The following is a 12,626-nucleotide window of genomic DNA, read 5'->3' as shown; positions in this document are numbered from 1 at the left end:
TAAGTCCAGTTCTCTGTGTTCATGCTCAGGTTCAACTCCTTTCCACATCCTGGCTTCTCCAGCTGGTGAGCTCTGGTCCCCACACCCACAGTCAGCCAGGGAGTGTAATTAAATAGCCACATGGTAGAATGAAGAGAAAACACAAACACTAAAGAATATCTACAGTGCCTGAGGCAAACAGAGGTAGATACACCTCTTACTGGGCAACTTGAACTTGGTTGCACTATCATCTCTCCCCAGGAAGCCTTCTTGACATCCTTAGTGCTGGATTCTGTGTTCAAACAATGTGCCCAACCATTGCATTGCATTACCTGTATGATAAAGCTTATCAAAGCAATCAGATTGCCCTAGTAGGCTTAACTCCTTTAAAAGTGAAGACACGTTGAAAGGTGAAGTGTGTTCTTCATTCGTACTTTCCAAATGCCTAGCAAAATAGTGAATTTTTAATTAGTGGCATCAACAAAGTGGTATAAAGTTAATAAGGTGGAAAACAAATAACAGAATTTGGGATTGTATTATATTTCAGGAGTCAAGAATATCATGAAGGATCGCAGGGTCAGAAGTTGTTAATAGTTTATTCTGTAAGATATTCTTAAATTTGTATTGATTCTTATTTTTTGGCTCCATTTAAAGGCAAATTGCCTTGAGGTGACAAAGATGGCTGCCTGGAACTCCAGGCTACTCATTTCTTCTGCAAACTGTCAACTGGAAGAGTAAGGTATCTTTCTAATAAATGTCATCGAAAGCTCCAAATGGTGTCAGAAAAATGTGAAATAAAAATGAAGCTAATCCTGTCAGTAGTCAATACCCAGCAGAGACATAAAGGTTAGATTTTAGATATTAAAGATGATAGTATAACAAAATAAATCACATCCTTTTTTTGTTTCTCTTTCTTGTGTTTTTTCAGTGGTGCAGGGGGAATGGATGTACATGTATTGATCAAACACAAGCTAAATCAGTTGGGTCACATTCACATTCTTAAGCAATTGGTAAGGTTGAGCCACAGAATGTTCTGACTGGCCAGGCCAGGGTCATGTGAGGAGGGCTTCTTTAAAGGAGAATGGAGGAGCTGCTACCAGGAAAAGCTAACATGGCTGCAGGGAAGGCAATAAGGGAAAACATGTGTAACACTCCTTGAAATAATTTTAAGAGAATCCCTGATTGATATGAACCAGGTTAGAACCATGTAAAGTGAACAGTTGTTTTTAATCCCAATGTAGCTCTGTAATCTGTTTTATGTTTTTATGTATGTTCAAAATTTATCGATGAGTGAGAAATGGGAATCCATATCATAAAACACATTTTAAACATTCAATTTTTTTAAAAAACAGCATCGAAACTTTCACTCATTTAGGTTTTTAGCAATTATTGTTGAAGTCTAACTAGTTATTTTTGGATAAAGTATTGAATATGCAAATTCAGACATTCATTCTTTCCAAGGCTGCAATTATTCTCATCACTTCAATAAACATATTAACAAACATTGCATTTGAACACAAACGCATTTGCTTATTAACTTGAAAGCTGCGTCTAAAACCACAAATTGCTTCTGTGATTAAATTTCTAATTTTCCTGTCAAACCCCAAATAAAGTATTGCCTGTTGATTTAACAAGTGTTTAGTGTGGGCATATTTCCTAAACCCAAATCCCAGCGCCCTCCAAATTTTAGTAAGTTATTTTGTTCTTTTCACATTGGTTTATGTCGAAGTTTAAAATGCAACGTTTGTTTTTCTCCAGAATGTTGTTTGTAGGTCCATTGTCCCGACCAGATCTTGTGTGACAGGGTAGATATTCTGAAAGACAATAGCTTTATTTCATCAACTGTGAGGTGAATTCTATTTGGGGCTTATGTTTTAAACTACTTCAAGTTAGTTTTGTTAGCTTCAGTTTCAAGTTGTGATATTGTCTAACCTTATTAGCAAGTTCATATGGAAGACACAGCTTAGAGCCTGCTGCCTTAAATTATACCAATGACAAAATAGATCTGTGTTTATATTCATTATTGTTATTCCATATGCTAGTGTGGTTTTGTGGAAAGGTTGCCATTTCTGATGATAACTAATATGTTAAATAATAATAACTAGTAAGATAAAGGAAAATAATGATGCATTTATTCCCTATATCTTTAAGATTGTTTATTGACAATATGAATGACCACAGTCAGTGAAGAGTATGTGGAGGTTAGTTATGGCTAGGGTAGAGAATAGAATTAGAATGCTTTATTCAAGAAACTTCTATTAGTCCCTGTCATTGTCATGCAGGAAATATGATGCCTGATGGTAGGTATTCAACAGTGATTGAGATAGTCATTATCCAGTGGAGCTTACATACTTTGAAAACCACCTTTTGACTCTTAGAATTTAGGCTTTTTTACTGATTTAACTCATTATTATACAAATTTGTATTTACAGACACACACATACACACACACACACGCATTCATTTTCTTTCTCTCTCTCAAACATAGTTTGTTCTTTGTATTGGAAGGCAGTGATTTTTATACCCTCAGCCATTGATGTTTTAGTTTATTTCCTGAAAGAGACAATGCAAGTTTTTATCATTTAGGAGTAATAACTACCAGTTTTGAAATATCTCCTATGTCAGGTGCATTATGCTTGCTATTCAATAATCAAAAATTGTTGGCCTCAGGGCATGCAGCTGTTTTAAGGAAATTGTATTCAAATTCATTTATAGGTGGAAATCTGCCTTAGACTCCACCATTATATTTTATTAGGCTTGGTCCAATTCTCTCAGACACTACCTTTTCTAGCCAGTGTCCCTGTTGTGTGTAGAGAATGTAACTAAGATTTAAAAGAAGGGGATTGATCAAAGGTACGCTCCCTTAAGTAGGCCAGTAACCCAGGAATTCTAATTCCAGTACCCCAAATATTTCTCTCTGATTATTGACTGAGACACAAGTTCACATAGAACCTTCACACAAACCAGTTTAAGAGCATGAGAGCTCTTTGAGAATTACTAGATTTGTGAAATGTGAGTAATAAATCATTTATCACTTGTGATTCTAAAAGCAAATTCTAATTTGTGTAGAATGAGTGTTTGAGCACTGAAGGCTGACACTGAACTTATAGGATCATTCAACAGTGTTACAACATGATAATTACGCAACAGTGTTTAATCTTGTGACATTTACCACCAAGCTGAAGCTACAAGGCTAGTCTGCTTCTGGAGCACAATGTAAATGTTATATGATTGAAATGCTGGTGTGTGTAGCCCCAAGAGACATGAGGTTGTCTTCTTTTGTTCCAGATCACTGCATTAAGCCTTTTGGAATGGGATTTGGGTATGCAAATGTACTTTTATGAAGTTTTAAATAATTTTCATATTTCAAAAAGATTTCATTCTGATACTTACAGTTCCTGGTGAACTTTTAAATTCCTTGATAAAAGTAGAAATTTGTAACTTTTACAAAGAATTATGAATATACAGAACCAAAAGGCAATGTTTACTACTAAAAGCTTCCCAAATTTATGACCTGAGTGTGCCATTTACCTGTTCCAACTTACTGCTGAATGTTGTGTTCATGAAGCCCGGACAGTTGGATTACAGTTTCCTGCAAAGAAAATGAGTCTAATTTGAAGATTTATTGGGCACATACTTTGTAAAAGAAGGAGCTGAACCTGGGTGTCCCTTCAGGTGTTTTTTTTTTTTTTTGAGACAGGTTCTGGCTCTGTTGCCAGCACTGGAGTGCAGTGGTGCCATCTCAGCTGGTAGCAACTTCCATCTTCCAGGCTCAAGCCCTCTCACCTTAGTCTCCCGAGTAGCTGGGACTACAGGCACGTGCCATCACACCTGGCTCATTTTCACATTTTTTTTGTAAAGATGGTTTCTCTGTGTTGCCCAGGCTGGTCTCAAACTACTGGCTTCAATAGATCTTCCCAGCTTGGCCTCCCAAAGTACTAGGATTACAGGCATGAGCCACTGTGCCTAGCCCTTATTATTCATTTCTTACATGAATGAAAATACTAAATATACTTAGAAATCAGTCCCAAATATGAGTATTTTGCATTGGGAACTTAGGTATACTAGTTTGTTTCTTGGGATAAAATATTAGTAACTGTTGGCAGCTTAGGCCCAGAGATTACTTGCACATTTCAGAGTTTAAACAAAGACAACCCTTTTGAATTCACATATTTTCAGCAAGAGGAAAAACAATATTTAATAAGATATTGAGAAATTTTATATAACCTGGGGTGAGTTCCATTTAATGATGAATAGTATTAGGCAGGAGAAAGATAATAGCATTGCTTTGTTAAAAGAAAATTAACATTCTTCGGGTTATGGCAAGTATAATTTAGCTCTAAAGAGTTTACTAACGCAAATCCACTAATACTTTGGGAACATATTTAAAAATGCAAGAACATATTTTAAAAATGATAGTCTTTGCCTTTTCACATAGTGAAATAATCTAGGGATTGTGTCTGTATGATGAAGACTGAACTAAAGGAAGTGAGCAGCATTTGTGTGTAATGGAACAAATCTTTTCCATTTTGGTTCTTTAGTCAAAACCTAAGGATGATAGTTTTACATCTTAGACACCTAATGAAATAAAGTATATTCCAGCATACTTTATGGTTTCTTAAATCTTTCCAGCTGTTAAATACGTAAGAATAAGTGCTTCTCCATATTTTTTTATCTTTAAAATTTTCCGTATAGCCACTGTACCTTGATTATTCTTCAGCTAAACACAAAAACACAATTTTCAAATGAAGCCATCAGGCATGCTTAGTCAGGCCATAAACATTCTAACTCCTGAGCTAAAAAGTGTTTTTTCCTATGAAAACTGCTCTTAGGTGAGGAAAACTCAAGTACCCTTTGTCATCAGAGTCTTTCATTCAAAAGTGTTTGAACTTAACTGCATCTTTCCTGATTTGTGTTTAGAGGAGTTTTTCCTGCTGCAAGCATTTAGTCAGTTAGTAACTGTGAAATCTCTTACAGCTTAAAGATTAAACCCACCCACTTGTGATTTACTGTCAGCTGTGTTCTTTAAAAGTCAATGTCAGTATGTGTTCTCATCCCACTTTTTGCTGACTTCTCAGGGCAGGTACCAATGTCATCCAACCATATGTGGAAGACATAGTCTGTTCCATGTAAAAGGAGAGGACTAAAAGCATTCAATCGAACATAGAACCAACATGTGCTTGATGGGAATGAAACAAAAGAGAAGCAAAGGGGACAGATGGGTTTGCAGCTTTTGATGGGGGCCTCATCCCATACTAACCATGGCATTTGCCCATTTGTTGAATGCCTACTCTGTGGAAGCACTGAACTGAGAACTTTGCATACATTGTCTGAATAAATTTAAAGAGCAATCCTATTGGATAGATGGCATTCTCTCCATTTTATATGTTAAAAGCTTAGGTTCAGGGGTGTTAGGTAATTTTCCATTGTCATGCAGTGGGTGTCAGGTGAGTCCAACTGATAAACCAATGAGCAGTTGGTACTAAATCCCATTTCATTATGCTGTTGCTTGAAAGGCATGGCTAAGGCCTGGGGATTAGGCAAAGGGGTGGGAGGGAACAGAAACTAGGAAACTAGGGAAAAAATATCTACAAAAATGTGAGCTTCATGAAGTCAGGGACCTTTTACCACAACTTCAGAACATAGAAAATTGCCCAATATAGACACTTCATAAATGTTTTTTTACTGACTGAGAAGAAGGGAGGGAGGGAGGAAGGGAGGGAAGGAGGGAAGGAAGGAAGAAACGCAGGGAGGGAGGGAGGTAAGGGGAGGAGAGGGGGAAGGGCTTTCTAATCGACTGTTGAATATGAAGTAGGCTAAATTAAAAGTGAGCAGTTCTTTTCTGCTTGTGTCTACTGTAGGCAGTTCATGGTTACTTGCTGGGGCTGGTCTAGGTCAGTTCTTCTCAAACTTGAATATGCATATTAGACACTGGGAAATCTTAAGATGTAGATTCTGACTCAGTAGATGTGGGGTAGGGCCCTAGATTCTGCGTGTCCAACAGACTTTCATGGGTGATGATGCTGGCCTGCAGACCATATTGTGTTTCAGAGTATTCACAAATAGTGTGAATGGACACTTTTTCTTTATTTTACTTGCTTTTCTGAATTTCTGTAGTTCTAGGACTTGGGATGGAATAAGATGAAAGAAGGTTTATGCGTGCTCCCAGTTCAAATTCAAACCTTAAGGGTAGACTTAAAATCAAAATGAGACATAGTGACACAAATGTTCATGAGATATGGACTTGATTTGGGAAGGACAATAAGAGAATTACTTTACAAGTAAACCAAACAAAAACCAACAGCAGAAATCTGACATAAATGAAAAAGATGTTGTAGCTTTTTCTTTCTAATTTTGTTCCAGTTCAAAAGAGAAGAGTTGGAACCTCCAGTTTGTTCTCTTAATTTCATTTGGGTCTTCTTATTAAAAATGTTACTTTAAGACCTGAGGAGTTCATATGTGAAGGAAAAAAGAAAAAGTGAGAAAGCCTTGATTTTTAAAATTAGCAAATGATAAAATATTACTTTGAGCAGTACAGAGTAAGCTTATAAACTTACCCATTTTCTTTACTACTCAGTCATTAAAACTTCATTATGCATTATTTCAGATACAGAAAATGATATAGACATACAATAGGGCTTAATGATAAACATCCATATAATTACTTCTTAATTTAAGAACTGAAACCAAAAAAAGCTAAATTTCCCAGTGTAGGCCCCCTAAACACATTCTACTCTCTGTCCCTGAGAGCTTTAAAATACGTTAAAGTTGAAGTTTATGGCCGGACGCGGTGGCTCACGCCTGTAATCTCAGCACTTTGGGAGGCCGAGGCAGGTGGATCACAAGTTCAGGAGATTGAGACCATCCTGGCTAAGACGGTGAAACCCTGTCTCTACTAAAAATACAAAAAAATTAGGCAGGCATGGTGTCGGGCACCTGTAGTCCCAGCTACTCTGGAGGCTGAGGCAGGAGAATGGCATGAACTCGGGAGGCGGAGCTTGCAGTGAGCCGAGATCGCGCCACTGCACTCCAGCCTGGGAGACAGAGCAAGAATCCGTCTCACAAAAAAGTTGAGGTTTATAATTTTCATACCTTTTAAAATACACTTATAATTCACTATATAATATTAATGTATTATACTGTATAATTATATAAAATATATATAATAATTATAATGTATAATGATTATATATTATAATGTATTATACATTATAATGTAGTAAGTATATTTTAAAAGGTCTGAAAATTATAAACCTCAACTGTGTTTTAAAACTTCACATAAATGGTATCCAACTGAATTTTTTAATTTACCTTTTTATACACCATTGTTTGAGTCATCCATGTTTATAAAAGTGGCCCATTTTCACAGTTGTATAATATTCCATTTAACTGTATGCACTTCTATTTGAGATGATGTTCACATTTCATCTCTTTTTATGTTTTCACAAAATATGTGCAGGTTAAATATTGTATATATTAAAGCAACAATTTTTAGATGGCCCATAACATGATTGAAGAACTCTGAGCTGGAATTCAAGTAGGTGCCACTCCTGATCCCACCAATTAATAGTTTTGGGGACAGTTGTCAACTCACACAGTTGCTTTATTAAAATCATTATCTATAAAATGGGCATTATATTTTTCATTTTTGGCAAATTATTATAAAAAATAATTGATATGACCATTGTTATAAAATGCTACAGTTTACGGAACTGATGGCAGTGTATCTTTATTATAAAAATTGGGTCATCTAGGAGGTGGGTGCCCTGTTTTTTATGGTAATGTGTTCTTGAAATTGTGGGATATGAATGCGTATTTAAAGGTGAAGTACTGTGATATTTCAAGCATACTTACTGTTTAAAAACTTTCAGCTTAAAAACTCTTATTTAAAAACCAGCTTCTCTCTTCATTTATCTTTAGGCTTCTCATTGATAAATGTGCCTCTGGGGTTAGTGCCTTTACTTTTTCCGACCCCCTAGGTGGTGTTTATGGTCATTTACCACAGTGTACCATTTTGTAAATGGCACTGTAATGGCTTAAAAAAGTGGAGAATGCCTCGGGGACAGGTATTTACCCAGACAAATTGAAATGGATAGTTGAGCACTTACCCAATTAATTTATTAAATGTGCTCAGTCAATCTGGATAAATCAAAGAAATGTGCTGTTTTCTTCCTTCATTGTCAGCAGGAGCTTGGCCTAAAGTACCTGAGATAATTATCTCAACTTTCTACTTCCTGTTTGCCTATACAGACCTAGCTTAATTTTTCCCCAGTGAACAAATGAAATCATTCCCACCTCCTAAGAAACGTTAAAAACTTAAACTGCTAGATGCTACTCTGTTGTACTTTCTACTGTGCTTTAACTTTTCGTTTCTGATAAATACTTGGGCATATTTGATCTTCAGTTATGTAACACTGGAATAATATATGTATCACTTTTTACTTATATGAGGGATAATGTTTAAAGTAGATTTTATAATGGAGAGCCTTCTTTTAAGTTAAAAATACTAAGGGGGGGAAACCTTGATATTTGTTTTACAGATGGCAGCTGAATGGAAGTGATATTGATTTGAGTATGGAACATCGTTATAAGTTGAATGGAGGAGATCTTGTGGTTATTAACCCCAACAGAAATTGGGATACAGGAACTTACCAATGTTTTGCAACAAATTCACTTGGAACAGTCGTCAGCAGAGAAGCCAAACTTCAGTTTGCCTGTAAGTTTATGTTCACATGTCTAGCAAATCCAACATTAGAAAATATGTAACTTAATTTGTGTAGTTGTTTTGGATTTCAGAAATAATGCGTGGGTTTTATTAATTCAACAAATAGACTGAGAAAGCAATTCAGTATGCTTTTTTGGACATTATGTAGTGTTCAAATCAGAGCTTAAAATGTGTGTATGTGTGTGTATGTCTGTGTGTATGCAGGTGTGCATGTAGGGGTGTGTGTTTGTGTGTGTGTGTGTATGTGTTCTATTTTAGTATTTCACAAGGATTCTATTTAGGGAACAGAAAAGAATGCAGTTGAGGATATTTTTATTGAGCAGCCACTATGTGCATTTTACTATGGAAAAAACGTGAAAGAATTGTCAGACATGGTCCTTGCTTTTGAAGAACTTAGAAAATTCCATCTGACAAACCTGAAAATATTAAGGAAGAAAGACTGTGAGAACAAGAAGAAATTACCATATGTGGTGACATGTTGTTGACTCCTCTGGGGTCTTCTCACAGATGACCTCACAAATTACCCTCAGCACAGCTCCCACTGAGGCCTGGGCTCTGGAAGCTATTTTGTACCATGTTATTTGGACCTGGGTGGACACATAGCCCAACCTGAGAAAGTCACATGTTTTCTCTAGGAAATTTAGACTGGGACCCAGAGGCTCAATTTATTTTTTATCTTTGCTTATTTTCTCTTTTTTTTGTTTCTTTTTATTAGTCTCTCTTTATTTTAGTTGTGTATTTTGTACATAATGCATATCATGATTACCTTGGTTCTGAGATTTCTTGTAGTTATTTACACCTCAATAATTCTGAAATTGCAATGCATGTTTCTTATAATGAGGTAGTATTCTTTCTGTTTTCCCCATAAACTTTTTATTAAATTAATGATGGGTCATTTAATGCCTAGCCTATATTTTAGGCTATATTTAGCCTATATTTTAACAATGGCAAGGGTTGGCTTTGCTTGTGCCATTATTCTGTGTGTTCTGTTTTTCATATTTATTTTGTTCTTTCCCTTGTTTTCTCTTTATTTTTTTCTGTAGGCAAAATATTTTTTGCTTATATCTTCTCTGCATATTTTGAGAGCTATATGTGATGTTTATATTATACAAATTGTTACCCTTAAGTTTACTAAAGTACTTTGTATATATTTCTCTAGTAGACAGAATTTGTTTATTTTTTCAAAGTTTCTCCATTTTAAACAAAGAGTTTGTTTCCTTTTTCCTCTTGTGCTATATTCTGCAGTCTTAGTGCAATTTCCATGGTTATTGATTTAAATTACGTTATTTTAATGTATATAGGAATATATATGTTTGTATATGTATAAATATATACGTAATCGTCTTCTCATAGATAATTGTGTATGTGCATATAGTTGTTAACTAGAATTTTGCCAAAATCTATGATGTGTCTATGTTTTACCTGGCATTAGTGCCAACTACCAGACCTCTTCTTATTTTTATATTCTTATTTTTTTAAATTTCTCAGTAAATTTAAAAATATTTGTCACATTTACTGTGTTACATTAAAAATTTCAAGTATGTTTCATGCTTTTTCATTTTAAGGAATGCAATCATATTCCCTTGAAAGTGAGGACATCATTTGCTTGATAATAAATGTTGAGTCTTGGAGCTGTTTAACAGAGAATTCGGAGTGTTTTGCTCTGTTGTCTTCTGGAACTAGTGCTGCTGAGGAGAGGAAGGTGGCCAGGCTAATTTCTGGTTTTGGGGAGCTCACCACCACCCCTTGTATTTTGGGGTTCACTTGCTTCTATATAGAAGGATTATTTTTTCTTCATCTTTTTAGTTTAAAACATATAGATTTCCACCATATAGCTAAGTTTAGGTTATTTTAATTTACTTTGCTTAGAACTTGAAAAATTCTTTTTTTGTACTTATACATTTTGTATACAATTCAAGAGAGTTTCCTTTTACATATTTTAGTTTTATGTTCAATTTATATTTTCAAATGGCATGATCATTTATATTGGATTTCTTTTTTTGTGTCCCATTCTTTGAAATTCTTTTCATCTCAGCCTGTTCTTTCCTATGATTTCCTGTTCCTGATTCATAGGTGCCACATCTTTTTGTATTCTTTTGAAGATACAGTCAGTTTTCTGAAATGCTATTTATGATCTTAGAGGCAGGGTTTCCTCCACCGCTTCCATTTGGTGTTTCCATTTTTATGCTTAAGTATGTTCAATAGGTTCTAAAACAAATCGTGTCTAAACTCAGTCTTTGTCTACAAGATGGTGTTGGTGGACTACCCAGGCCCTGCAGTCTTTGCCCTGTGAAGAGTGGGAGATAATTCGCAGCCTAATTCCTTGTTTCTAGGACTCATTCCTCTTATAAAGTGATATATACATTCCTCTAGTGATGTTTTTCTACTATGGATTCTTCATTTCATACCTGATAATGTATGAAGAAATATAATTAACTTACAGGTATTTCCTCAGTCAGGCCCTCCTGAAAAGTATGACTTGTATGAGAAAAAAAAGTATGACTTAGTATATGAGAAAATACCTCTAAAATTATCTTGCACCTCTTGCAGTCTGCCCCTAGTTCCTGGCCAGCACTTTATATAGGTAGAGTGGGGGGAAGGTGTTGAATGACGGATGGGATTTTACCCTACTTAGGAACTAATAAGCTAGTCTGTTACTGTTTCATGGATGCTGGAAGAAGACATGAGGCTCCCAGGTCAACGACTAAGGACTTTATTATTCTTAGAACATAAAGCATCATGAGGTTCAGCATGTTTGATTGAGTTCCCCTTAACTCCAAGTCCCACAGAGAAATGCAGTAAGGCTAGGGTAAATACTGCACCCATCTATGAGAAACGTTGGGCTTAGATAATCCATCTCTTTTACAGCAAACAGTAAGCAAGCCTGGTCCTTGTCCTTGTCCTAGAGGGAGACATTACCTTATCCCCCCAGGTTGCTCTCTGCAAACACATCCCTGAGATGAGGGCATGGCAGTGAGCAGTTAGACCGTTCATTACTTCTTGGCACACCCAGCAAAAACTTGCAAGAGAGCCCAGAGCACATGGCAGATTGCCTCTCCCAACAGAAATTATTCATTTTTCTTTGTTTGGTATGGTCCTTGAGTTTCTGAGTTGGGGTGCACCGTGTGAGGATACATAAGGTGACTGAAGTACAAACTATTTTCCTACCTTTATTATAATTCTCCCTTTCATGAAGCAAACCTAAGATGTAACATTGAATACCTTGGGTTTCCCCTCAGTCTGTCCCCCTCTGCTTTACGAGTGTTACTTATTCCCTATATATTGACATTTGATTGCTTAGCTCTGTTGCTGTACAGTGAAATTATATTTTTTGTTTTGTTTTACATTTTTGGTGTTTTTCTAAGTGTTTTATTTGGAAGTTACAAGAAGCAACATTGGGTATTCTTCACGTGACACCACATTGGACTGGAAAGATAAAAAATGTTTTTTAATATTCATGTGGTTGGGACATAGATTTCTGATAAAGAAACCAAAGAAGATGAGAAAAGAAGTAGAAGATATTTACTACATCAGTAATTCCAAATTATTAGCTACAGCAGAGCATTGCTTTAACTTCATAGCCTTGGAGAAAAAGTAATACGCTAACTGAAAGAAGGGATGAGAATGGAGACCCTTGTATTAGTAGGATGCTCATGACTTCAGAGGAATCTTAACTGACTTTGCTGCAGGCAAATGGATGTTCAAGTGCTGTCACTGAAAAATGTTCTCTCTAATTGTTCAATTTAGCTGTGTCTCTTCTCTTAACTATGTTGTATATTTATATGATTAGCCATAAATTCTTTGTTTCTCTTAGCTATGGAGAAAGTACTTCTGTGTCCTTCATGGGTAAATGAGTAAATGAAAATATGGTTGATGCTCCACTTTTAACACTAGTGAAAAACTAAAGAAATTGTATCTTAAT

General features: G+C 35.7%; 1 protein-coding gene across 2 annotated transcripts in view; it reads left to right on the top strand.

The window, feature by feature from the left end:
• Window positions 1-12,626, top strand: part of CNTN3 (contactin 3) — a 348,715-nt gene that overhangs the window by 117,862 nt on the left and 218,227 nt on the right. For both annotated transcript variants that reach the window (XM_032149509.1, XM_058437166.1), the window contains exon 4: window positions 8,520-8,695. In XM_032149509.1, the coding sequence (XP_032005400.1) occupies window positions 8,520-8,695 (176 nt within the window). The remainder of the gene's footprint in view (window positions 1-8,519; window positions 8,696-12,626) is intronic.

The sequence above is a fragment of the Hylobates moloch genome, unplaced genomic scaffold (assembly GCF_009828535.3).
Source record: "Hylobates moloch isolate HMO894 unplaced genomic scaffold, HMol_V3 SCAFFOLD_4, whole genome shotgun sequence".
In the NCBI taxonomy this organism is placed as follows: domain Eukaryota; kingdom Metazoa; phylum Chordata; class Mammalia; order Primates; family Hylobatidae; genus Hylobates; species Hylobates moloch.
Note: the sequence above shows the minus strand (reverse complement) of the source record. Positions and strands in the feature narration are given on the sequence as shown.